This window comes from Phaenicophaeus curvirostris, chromosome 4 (assembly GCF_032191515.1).
Source record: "Phaenicophaeus curvirostris isolate KB17595 chromosome 4, BPBGC_Pcur_1.0, whole genome shotgun sequence".
In the NCBI taxonomy this organism is placed as follows: Eukaryota; Metazoa; Chordata; class Aves; order Cuculiformes; family Cuculidae; genus Phaenicophaeus; species Phaenicophaeus curvirostris.
The window spans coordinates 65,916,769-65,929,542 of NC_091395.1; the positions used below are offsets into that span (position 1 = coordinate 65,916,769).

Consider the following 12,774-nt stretch of genomic DNA (forward strand, 5'->3'; position numbering starts at 1 on the left):
GGAAAACAATGCTGTTATACCTTTTGCCTAAACTCCATAATAGTGTGAGAATGTTTCCTAGATGGTGTTAATTGAATTTGTACCATGCCAGGTAAGGTGGCTGGAAACTTTTGCCCACAGTGCAGCAAATATTTAATGAAATTTCTCTTGATATGTTTTTTTTTTCTTAATAGGTGCTGTATGTTACTTAAAATGTCCTGTTTCAACATAGGTTTCTGAATGCTGTGTGGAATAATGTCTGTGGATTCTTCTCTTATGCTGCGCTTATGTGCTTGACCTGGGTTTACCTACTTCTTTTGATTTATATCCTCTTACTGTTAAAACTCTTTAGATGAAGTCTGTTATACACTGCAGTGTGACTGCCTCTGCATAAGCTGAGGGGCTCAATACCTGGGTGTTCTCCCCACTTTTAGTTTAGAAGTATCAGGAAATGTCAGCCTCATTCTCCAGAAGCAGCTGAAATGAGTGTTGACTTGCCTCTCTTTGTTTTCTGCTTCTTAAGAATACATGGGAGTCTAATGCTCATTTAAAATTCTTTTTCAAGATAATTTTGTACTACAAAATCTGAACTTTTTGAATTTTCTCCACCGTCCCTATTTTTCATCTGCTCTACTGATGAGACTGGTGAGTCCTTCCTGTTGTTAATTTGCATGACCATCCAATTATTTTGTCTTCTGAAAATAACCTCCTTAACTGAAAGACTAAAATCTGAATGTGACTAGAGCTTGCATCTTGAGAGCAGAAAATGTTGTATATGGTTTTTAATGCTTGTAACAAAGATTTACTTGCAATTTCAAGTTAGTTTTGGGTAAACACAGATAAATTGCATCGGTCTGCCTATGAGTTAGGACAGTTTCTAATTAATTCTCATGCATGTATGTTTATAGCAGCTTTCCTTTTAAAAATAAGGAACCCATTTATTTGCAAATATAATCTCTGTGCTGGGTCAGTGTTAAAATAGTCTACCGCAGAGCAGCATATGGCTTCTAACTTTTGTTTTGCTTACAACTATCATTCCATGCTGCATGCCAGTAGTTTGTGTACTCTCGTCTTTGGAATTTCCTCTAAGGAGTAATGTCTAAATAGTACCATCAAAATAGTTAAAAATCATTAGTTTTAAAATTTCTGGAGAACCCAAATACTCTAATCGTCAAAACTCCTAACTCGTGTGCTCCTGTACCCTGGTATATCTTGGGAGTTCTGGGGAAAACAAATACTGTGCATTGCCTGGCAGTCCAGGTGTGGAGGCATATGCACAGGTGTCAGTGGCTGTACGGCTGCCTGCCTTGCTCAGCTCCACCCTCTGACAGCTGCTGTGTTGGAGTCCATCCTTTTTTCCTGTTGTACCAGTGACACTTGCCAGAGAAACGATTCCTTGACTCGTGGGGCACCGAAACAGAGGTATCTGAAGGGGCACAGTATTGAGTTTGCTGGGCTAAAGAAGACTTCGAGACTTTTCAAGGAGGAAGTTTACAGCTTACTTTAGGAACTGGACTAAACTGGCAACAGAAGCTATGGCAGCACTGTCTCTGCTGCTTTTAGTGGATAGGTTTGTATACTGATCTGGGGGAGAGATGGGGAGGGATGACCTTTTTGTGGGGTGATTTCCAATCCGTGACTAACCTTGCTGGGGACAAGCCACAGCTGAAATGTGGAAGAAGTGAGTATTGAATGCCTGTGGAGCAGCACTATGAACTCATCATGTGGCAGGAGTTGCTGACTGATGTATTACAGGCTTCCTGTCTTTTTAGAAAGGGAGTTGGACAGAACTAGGTAAACTTTCTGCTTTGGTGGTGATGTGGGACTTAGCATTTTCCAGCTTACGCTTTTAATCAGCAGTGGGTGTTGTATGGATAGGTTTGGCTTGGTTATTTGCTGTTCATGTGGTTCTAATAATTTTGGGGTCTATTTGGTTGAGATTTCAACCTGGCCATGACAGCACCCAGGGCTACATAAATATGAACAATATATGAATGTGTAGCATGTATATATGGCAACTATTTATTTTAGCAGTGCTTGTAGAAACAAAATGAAGTGGTTCTAAAGTTTTATTAAAAAATAAGGTTTTCCGATGCTGCTGAACTTACCTATTAGTATTAACTGCCTCCCTTCCTCACAAAAAAGGCAGTTGGGCAGATCAGTACACAGTAATGGTGCAGTATTCATACGTTCAAGCAAAAGATTGCTGTCTCCTTACTGTATCACAGGATGCTATTTGTATGTATGTGAACATTAACTTCGGAGTTGGAATTAAATGCTCTTCAGGCAGGCAATTCCTCTCTACAGCTCAATTAAAATAACAAAGGTACACTGTTTTGTGCCAAATATGTTTTTGAAGATACTGTGCAAAAGGAATTTTGTTTTTGAAACATGATCTCAATAACTTCTGTGCTTGGTTTTCCTAAAATAAGCAGCTGCAGATGCCTAGTGTAAAATAGTTAATGCGTTCAATAGGATGCAAATGTAACCCAGGGCACTGTTATGGCTCCCTACTAGTTTCACTGCAGCGCTGATGTGTCATGTCAGATATTCCTGTTAATGTCCCTGTTGTAAATCAGCACGATGTGCTCAAATGATTGTGAAGAGGGCAGTGAGACTAAGATAATGATCAGCATGTGATCTTTTCAGGCATGTCAACCCTTTTTACATTCAGGAGCTCAAATTAATTTAAAACAGCTGTAATTCAGCTTTGAGATATTTTACCCTAGGATTTCTGAGCTTGTCTTTGGAGTTAATATCTGGTTGTGTCGGCTGCTACTCTGTAAGGTGTAGAACTGTCTATGATGCTCCCTCTAAAGGGAAAAGAGATATTTAGGATTACAAAATTGAATTGAAAGCAAGTACATGAGATTGACTTTTCAGATTTAGTTCACCTGACACAGGCACTTGCAGCAGCAGAGAGCTGTTATACTTTATCATTCCAATTCACGTTTATTTTGCTCTGAAGTTAAAGACGTACTGCTGCTCTTAAAATCCCTTAGAGGAGTTTGGGAGGGTTTGTTGTTTGTATATACCTGTGCCAGCTACCTCTTGTGCATAGATAGGGAAACAAAATTGCATGTTAGCCCTTCAGTTCTCATGTTATTGCATTGCTAATGAACTGTGGTGAAAACCTTTTCCTTCCAAGAGAGGATTTGATTGTGCACAGAACTGTCACAGAGGTGTGCCTCCTTGTGGGGCTCTTTCAGGTGTCCCTCGTGCTCCAGGTTCTCATTTTCTTTGAAGACGGTATCTAGTCTAGACTTTATTTGCTTGCTTCTGAAGTGGTAACAACCTGAAAGAAAACGTTTTGCCAGAACAGCCAGCCTGTCTTGCATTGTGCATCCCGTTACCTGCAGTGTTTTTGATGATGTTATTCCTGTCATGTTTTCCTTTTTATTCTTAGGTAAATTTTAGAACTTGCTTGATAGTTCTCCATTTTAAGTTAACTATGCATATATATTTAAAAATTAATCTCCTGTCTGTGTGTCTTTACATTTTACTTCCCTGGTAGCTGTCTCAAATGATCCTATAAATCCAGTATCTCGTGCTGTCTCACGTGCATATGCTGAACTGGGGCAGGGGTAAGAAGGTAGTTACATGCAGAAGCCCTTCAGAGTACTAAATGCTTAAACAGAATGGATTCTTTATATTTGCCAAAGTGAAGGAATTGCTGGTGAAAAGAAAGCAAATTCAACTGAGATACTTCCAAGAAAGTAATTTTTATGATAGGCTCTTTTTCCTAGCACTAGCAATTGTAGTGGTAACAGTGTAGTCAAACTGTAAAACTGAAATGGAGTATGGTAGTTGTAGAGACAAAGCAAGCCTTTGGTATTGATCCAGTAGTTTACCTGTAGAATTATAATTCTATGCTTTGAAAAACAAAGTGGAAAGAGGGAAAACCAGGCAGTATTTCTACATGTTCTGTGCTGTTCTTGTTTAGTGCTTTCCCTGCAAGTGTTTCCCCTACATCTTTATACTAATAATTCTTTTGTTTTAGGTGGGGGTAGAGGAGAGCTGAATAGGATTTGTAGAAGTACAATTACTGCTTTCCAGTTGTTACTGACTTGTGATTTCTGTACCTAAGCACCTTGTTCTTATCTTTTAATGTGATAATCTGCTCCTGGTTTGGGTTTCAAGGTAACTGTATCCTTGCGATATAGAAGCATGTGATCATTTGTGTAAATGTATGCAGATTTAAGGATGGCAATGTACCTTATTAACCTTATAATGCATTCCAGCGCACTGTGACGTTTGTGCCTCAATTGTTTTCCTTGTAGTAAACATTTCTCCTGTACTCAAAACAATATTACTCCTATTAGTGTATTTATGATATTGCTCATGTTAGCTAATCCAAAGTGGTCAGGAAAAACAACTTTTTTTTTATGTCCGGGTTGTTTCCAGTGCAGATGTGTATTTACCCATTCTAGGACATGACGCTCAATATGGCTTTATTTCCCAAACTGCTGCACTTTAAGAAACAGGGTACTTGCTGGGTCAGCCCACTGGGCATGAAGGTAGTAACTGTAAGTAAGGAAAAGCAGTAATGCCAGACTGGAAGCATCTGTAGTTTGAAGAGTCCTATAGCTCTACTGAGCGAAAACTATGGTCAAGTGTAAATAATTGAGCTAACCTGGACATATTTGAATATTCACTGAACTAGACAGTAGGACAAAGGAAAATGTGTTATTAAAATAATCCAGGCATGCCATAGGTGTAAAATATCTGTTGTGCTCTTGGAGGAGCTGAGAGCTACCAAAAGCATGAAGACTGGTTTGCACTGTCTGTCCAGTTCTGGAAAAACATAGATGTGGTGACAAGAACTGGCATATCACTTTATGATTAAAAAGTAGTAATGTCAATAAAAATAAGTTAACTTTCAGAGGCTTTATGTTGTTCTTAATCAAACTTTTTTTTTTGTAGGAATTTATTTACCAGAAAGCAAAGTACAAGATTTGAAAAACAAAATGATGTGGGATGGAAGTTGTTTGGAAAAGTACCACTCAGAGAAAACTCACAGAAAGATCCAAAGAAAATTCAAAAGGTATTTGTTTAATTTTGTGTTAGGATCAGTGGTGAATGTAGAAGACAGTTAAGTTCAATATGTGTATGTGACAGTGAAGCCTGTGTGAGTTGCACACAATTTCTTGGACAACAGGTTCTTCACTGAAATTTTACTTCCGTTATAGCAGTGCCATTTAAAAGAATTTGTTCTACATGGTCATTACATTGTACCAAAGCAGTACATGTTTTCATGGAGTATTCAAAGCATTTCATGTGAAGATTCAAAGTATATGACTACGTACTTGTGTTTTATGCTCAGGCTTAGTAGATATTTTGAAAATAACTTCTGTGGTTTAGCTTTCACGTGTTTGTGGCCTTTGTGTCTTACAGCCATCTATAACGTGTTCTTTGAAGGGAAATTGTATTCTCCTGGGCTTTAGCTTATTTATGCTTAATTAGTAAATAAAAATTTAAGGTGGAGTGAATGTGGTAGAGTGCCAAAAACTTGTGTTGGAATACTGGTTTCACCTATTCCTTGTTTTTTGAAATATTTGCTGTTTGGAGTTTAAATTTTCTGTGTGCAGGCCTTGAAAATTTGGTTACTGCCTTGAAATACTGGAACAATATAATTGAGTTCAGGATAAATGAAGGCTATAATCTTTCTCTCCTTTACACAATTTAAATTGAAAGGGAGTATGTATTGAAATTTAAGTGGTTCCATGAGTAGGGAGAAACTTTTAAAGCATCAGAAACACAGAAGAATTTAGATTTCTCTCCATCTTCATTGCTGCTTAACTGGTTTTGACATTTTTTTTTATGTGTGTGTCTGTTGCTTGTATTTGCCAGTAGTTAGATCCATGATTTGTCAAATTTTAGCATTTGTTCTTGGGAGCAGGGGAAGGAGACGAAGAAGTTACACAAAAATTTCTTCAGGTCTTCCTTATTGTGTCATAAGTGAATAAAAAAAAAAGACAGTGGAAACCCCTTTTCTCCTTCTTTGTGTATCACTTCCCAAGCTATAGCATTATAGCATTCTTCAAAGCATAACAGTTCAGAGGGCTGGTTCTACTGCAGATAAACCCAAGTTGCTAGTGAATCAAATAACCTGCCTTCCCAAGGGGGAGAATCTTTTGAAATTCAGCTGTGTAGTCAGTGGTTCATGAGCTGCTGCTATTTGGCTGAAGCCTCCTGTTTCAGTCTCTTGCTTGACCTGGGATGGCTATTTTGCATACAGGTGTTTTATGTGTTAGAGGCTTTTGTTGCATTTTATTTGGTTTTTACTTCCTTGTTCAAACTGCTGTGGGAACAGGAAGGCTTGGATGGAGAGAGATTATGCAGTTAGAACTTCAAAACCAGCTACTGTGTGTGAAATAAGAATGCTGATTTGGAGGACTGTGCTGCTTAATTTAGGGTATAGTGCTTTAGAAAACCAGGTGTTTAGCATGATGTAACTGTAGCTAGGCTGTTAATTTAACTGAGGTTCAAGCAGCTTTTTGAAGTTGTCGCTGTGATCAACCATTCATACTTTATCTGCACCTTGTCTTGATACAATTAACAGTTCTGAAGTGTTTGCCAAAAAGTTTTGATGATGCAATTGAAGAGGCTTAATAATTGCAGCACTCAACAATAAAATATGCTGTCAGTCATTTGTTCTTTGATAAGCAGGTAAATAATTTATTAACATTTTGTGGTTGATGTTGATGTTGTGAGTATTTTTTTTCCTTTAGATCCAAATTATCTTGCACTGAATGTGCAATATTCCTAGAAAACTACAACTTTGAATGGTTGTAATGAGTTTGTTAGAGAAAAGTAGCTATTAAAGTACTATGTGGTATGGCATCTGACCACTACTGAGCTTCTGGCAAGATTGCAAGTCTGAAACAATTGTCTCCAGTGCCTCTTGGATAACAATAACTAATCCTTCCTGATTTATTTGGAGCTTTCCTGAAGTTATTTTTGACATACAGAATTTCTGAGACACAGGTGGTGCTTAGAAAAACTAATCCAGCCTCCCCAGCACCCAAAAGCTTATCCCAATTTAGGTTCCCCCTCAGGGATTGCTTTGACAGTGACAAAGTAGCACTAGTGTTGCAGAGGTTTTTTTTGCACATTTACGAGCATGCTTTAAGCCATTTGATTTTTGCCTAAAGAACATGCACGTGTGTAAGTGGAGGAGGTGGCAGCGTATGGCTATTGGGATGATGCTTGTTCGCCAACACCAGTTCCTTCTCCTGTCTGGAAAAATAGGGTACCTGGCCAGAAGAACAAATGCGCTGGGTCTGTATCTACCTTGAGCTGTGCATTTCATTTCCAAGGCCAGAAGAGTAGGCGCTTGAAAAATCTGTATCTCTTGTATTGAAGAATGAAGGTATGCAATGAAATGCAGGAGTTAGGAAGAGGATGGCTGTGGTCAAGGTAAATGGTTATTATCCTAGTAAATTATTTCAGTGTCAGCACTTTCTCCTGTGGGGTGTGAAACAAGGTGCCTAAACTGTTTCTTCTATAGGTGGTTGTTAATTCTCCGTGCTTTATGTAGGCTTTACTTGAAATTTGACTTGATTTTTTTTTTTTTCAATTTTCTTTACAAAAGAGCTAGGGCCTTCCTTCAATCTCAGTGCAAAGGGAGTTACCCTTGCATTATGTGAAATCCACTATAAAAAATTAGGTGTCCTGGGGAGTTGATTGGGGATGCACAGTTGGTGACTGGTTTGGACTTGAGACTTCATATCTTGATCACCAGTGTTTCATGTCTTGACTGCCACACTGTCTTACACAAAGAGATGTGAAAAACATTGTGGGACCCTCTTACAGAACTTGTTGATATGAGACTTGTGTTTTGAGAGCTGCACAGGGAGCTGTGAGGCCCTGGACAGTGATGGCAGCATTGTAATTGTTAATTGAACTGCTGCCAGCTCTGCGTATTGAGTGAAGTGTGTAGAGCTTACAGTATGAGTGGAAAATGCTGCCTAGACAAAAGGGTCTAATTCAGAATCTAGGCATTATTTTTGACGTAACATTGTGCGCAACTTGCTATACAATTCAAGAAAACCAAACTGGAGGGAGAAAAGGGAGAGTCAGTTATCCTGATATCAATAGAGAGCAAAACATTGCTGATTTCTTATGATCTCTTGAGCTCCCATGGTGAGTCATAGCAGCAGTCATCTGTCACTCCATGCCACAAATTTCTGATTATATTGCACAACTCGGCTTGTGCAAACTTCATGAGAAATGGGCAGTGCCCACATGCTACTGGCCACAGTTATCACAGATATTGCTTCCTTCCCACATTACACTTTATTCCTCCCATTTTCTATACGTGCAGGATTATCTGACTTCATTGATAGGATTCAGTGCTCTGACAGACTTATTTCTAATGTTTTGTGCTGCTGAAATGATGAACAGAAGAACTGTGTGTTGGTGTGCCTTTGTAACTAACTTTTCATCGCCCCGCCTCCTGGGTATTCGTCTGGATTTGTACTGAAGGGATACTTGGTGCCCTGTTAAAGGGTTTCATGCCTGTCTGTGGGTGGCAGAAAACTGACAGGCTTCTGAGAGTCTGTTACTTAGGTTGCCTCAAGTTTGGGGATGGGTGGAGACGTAGACGGTGCCTTCCTCTTGAGCTTGAACCCATTCCTCCTTTTCTAGTTCCTGCCTCTGTTGATGCTGGTACTTGGAACAGCGGTTTTTTTATTGACCAAGAGACTTTCCATCTTTTGGCTGCTCAGGCTCGACTTGCTGATTCTTTTCAAGGGAAAAAACCCAAATACATTCATACCATGGAGTCCATGTCTTCCCGAAAATTGTCTGTTTGTGTTGATATTATGGGCTATGTGGTAAAACAATTGTTGGCCCATAGATGGGATGCTTTTGAGTATTGCTTTTATTAGCAAAATCTTGGTCTAAGTTAATTCTGAAGGGGAACTTAGAGGAAAAGTGGTAAACTCTTCATTGTGATTTTTACTTGATTATGGTTTCCCATCTTGGGAAAAAAAAAAAAAAGATTTTGCATGTAACTTGCTTAGAGCATTGGAAGTCCTTTGGATTATTTAAGATGCCACAAAATAGTCTGACCATAGTAGTGGCCACAGTTATCAATTTCTGTTTGTCTTTGTCCCGAGTTTCACATACTTACGGAAGTCCATCTGAGTGTACCTGCTCCGTGTGAAGCTCTTTGTGCACAGGAACTAAGGTAACTGAGACATCAAGCAGTCCTTTCTCAAGCCAGCTTCTTTGCTTCTGGATAGACATCAAAGAAATCTTTTGTGCCAGGTCACTAATTAGAGCCCTGTGACTATCCCATTAATTTGACAGTAGATTCCTGTAGTGAGTTTCTTGCTATGTTCGTGTTCTATCTTTTGATACCTCTATTTGTTTTTCCAGAATAAGTTGAATGAAGTTAACTGCAAACTTAGTTTTCTGAAAGATAAGGGTGTTGGTGTATATGCTTCTTAAACTTACAGGAAACTAATAATCTTTAGATACTTTTATTTTGTATGTGGTTCTGAATATTTCTCCATAATAGTCTTGTCTGGGATTGAAAGAAATTTGTAAGAAAGAATGCATTTGTGAGGTATGTGTTTATGCAAAGCATGAAAGAGGAGTGGAGGAGGAAACTGAACTGTGAAGTGGCTAAAGATTGTTGTTAGAAGTATCAGTTCTTGTTTCCCTCTGGCCTGCTGCTTAATAAATAAGCAGTGAAAACTCCAGAATCTTAAACTTCAGCTGCTATTCACAAGTTGAAGGTTATTATCCCACAACTGAAGATGACTGTACGTACACAACTGGAGCCAGACGTGATTTGTAAGGAGCAGGAGCATTTTTTTTGTCTGACCTCTGACCAAAAGAATGGTCAGACAGGTTTTTGGGCCTATAAACCTTTTCTCAAGTCTTATGAAAACTTCTAAAAGCACTCACTTGTTCATCTAGCATACGTGAGACTATGTCAACAATGTGGGAATTAAAGTCACTCCAGCTAAGCTGATGTTTGGCCTACTCTTACTGCTAGTGGTATACCTGAATATTTCTCTTTTGATAAAGCATCAGTATTGGCATAGGTTAAGGTCAGATTGCTTTGCATCACCACCAAGAGGTTTTATACAGTTTTTATCCAGTTAAATGTTTTAAAGCTCAAAAGTTGTCAGAACAAGTAACCATCTGTGAAGCTGGAAGTACATTTACAATAGAGATTTGCATGATTAATTTTTTTATATCAATTATCTTCAGGAATCCTGCTTGAGCAGAACTGGTTAGGTCAGTTGCTTTTGTAATTGATGTGTGAAAATGTACTCAAAGTCAGATGACAGTACTTCACTGAGAGCAATAACCAAAGTTAAATTCCCTTCCAGCACACTGTACAGCTGAGCTAGGTTTTGCAGCCTCTGTTTCTCTGAGGAACCATTTTCAGGATTAGCAAGAACAGTAGATGTAAATACTGTATGTTTTATTTTCTCCCCAGTGGTTTTGTTCGTGCTCTTGAAAAATTCCTCTAAAAATTCAAAAAGAGAAAAATTCCTTTAAAAATTCAAGAAGTAACATTGTTCTCAGTGTATGTGAGGTTGTCTCCTCTCATGTCCCCAGTCTTCACAGAGCTTATTTGCTGCTGGCTGTTCGAGATATTGTGTATTAAGAGAATAATGTATACAGAGTAAAGTCAAGTTTTAGTTATATCCTAGAGGCAGATTACAGCTGTCTTCCCCAAAGGAGGAATTTAAATGAAATTACTTTTTTTCTGTAGTGTAGGTATCTTCATTTTTTTCTGTAATATGAAAATCCATTTTTTAATCAATGTGTAATTTTTTTTCTTCCAAATGTTCTGTGACCCTCTGAAGACTGTTAAATTTAACTTTATTAATTCTCATTAGAGCTCAATGGAATGTCTTCCTTTTTTAGTTTCAATACCAGTAACATTCAGCACGTGTAACGCTTAAGGTCTTTCAATAATAGTCTTCGCTAATTCAGGTTTAAATATTCTGTGATCTCATTTGGTGACATTCCCTATCAGAGTATTTAGAATTTCTAATGGCAATTCCTTAATAATAAAAAGTAGCTATCATTTTTAACCTGGGGTTTGTCATCTTTCTGAACTCGTGAGGATTTCCGTTCTGAAAGCCACAGTGCACTCTTGTGGGTAGTGGGGGAGACTTTTTTTTTTCCTTTCCATGAGTTTAAGGATTCAAATAAATAGACTGCAGGGATGTTGGATTCCTGCCATGAAGCCGCCAATGATGAATGCCGTCTACCCACCTCGGACGCAGTGGAAAATGACAGGGGTTTATGTGCAACTGTGGATGAGAAGTTTGTCTGTGTGAGGCCCCAGGAGCAGATTGTAGATGTGCAGTGGGTGGGTGGCAGCGTAAGAACTTCTAGCCAGTCTTTTCAGGACCACTTGCTTGTTCTGCCCTTACCACCACAACAAAGTCATTTGAGACAGGTTGTTCGGCCTTGATGATCCCATTAATGCAATATTGCTTCTATGTACAAGCTGCCAGCAGTGTGTTCCCACCCCCTCCTACCAAGCTCTTTTGATTTTTTTTTTTTTTTTTCAATGATTCCTGTATTTGTTTCTTTCAGGGAAAGGGAGAGGTGGTAAATTTTCATTCTTTTTTTGGTACCAGTGATGAAATTTCCCAGCTGGGCTGTCCTCAGCAGCAGACACAACAGGCTCTCTTCTAGGAGTGATGCACGAACAGGAAATAAAACAAGATGATTTATCTGTTACGTTTTTCTGCGATAATTAGATCCTGACTGTATGTGGGATCAACATTCCAGTCAATTACAATCAATTGTAATTAAGAGACTTACTCTACAACATAAGATAAAGTGAAAATGAGCTCTTGAAAGAGCTAAATACATTGGTGGTGCTTTTTTATAGGACGAATAGTTAAACTACTTGAGGAAAAACCTTTGTAAGTCGATTTGGGTCAGTTATTATCCAAGTTGATCTTCACTTTATTTTTCCCTTTTTTGAAGCTATAATCCTAGATCATTAATAAAATCACTTTACTCAAAGTCTGGTTTTTGTCTTGGACCTAGTAGGTAAGGAAGAGTTGCAGAGCAACAGCACCCAGCAAGAAATACTGAAGGAAATTACTGCAACCCATGCTTAGGCAAGCAGTGATAAGGGCTCCTGTTGAGAGCAGTGGTTTTTGTCCAGGTATTAATAAAAAAACAACCCAGGGACAAGTGCACCAACTGCTGATGTGTAGAAGTTCTCACGCAGCTCAATGTGCAAGAGCACTCCAGATGGAAGCTGTGCACTGTGGCTGGCTGCTGCCACGTATTCTGCTTCCTCTTGCCCTCTGCTGATGGGTGGCAACTGTCTAAAAATACCGAGCTTTTCTAAGCACTTCTTACCCATTTTACGCTGTGTTCAGATGGTTCATTCAAGGCCTTTTGAAGAGGAAGTGGTTGGTTCAAGGCGGCTGCTGTTTCTGGCAGGAGGCACGTACACAGTTTCTGATAAGGCATTGTCTTCCACTCATACTGAATTTGTCTTTGTATAGATCACTGGGTAAATCATTGTGACTAATGGCTATAGCTGTTAGTGGCACGGTGAGTGTTTGTACATAGGCTTCATTCACACTTTAAAGCGTTCTAGGCTATAAACTGTCTAGTGCATTTTTTTTTCTGTTCTGCAGTAGAAGTCCAAGGGTGTAAATGAGTCAGTTCCTGTGTTCTTCTCTGGGTTCATTTCTACTTGTCAGCCTTGAGAAAGGCAGGATTTAGATCTGTCATGGCGAGCATGAGTTCCTTTTTTTTTTGAGAACAAAGAAACAAAAGCACAGTTGTAGT

At 38.9% G+C, this 12,774-nt stretch overlaps 1 protein-coding gene across 4 annotated transcripts in view; it reads left to right on the forward strand.

Annotated features, from left to right (window-relative positions):
* The window catches only part of TBC1D14 (TBC1 domain family member 14), a 70,404-nt gene that overhangs the window by 15,196 nt on the left and 42,434 nt on the right, over positions 1 to 12,774 (forward strand). For 3 of the 4 annotated variants that reach the window (XM_069856365.1, XM_069856366.1, XM_069856368.1), the window contains exon 3: positions 4,903 to 5,023. In XM_069856365.1, the coding sequence (XP_069712466.1) occupies positions 4,903 to 5,023 (121 nt within the window). Of the gene's footprint in view, positions 1 to 1,402; positions 1,550 to 4,902; positions 5,024 to 12,774 lie in introns of those variants that run through there. The other variant, XM_069856367.1, reaches the window with a different exon arrangement.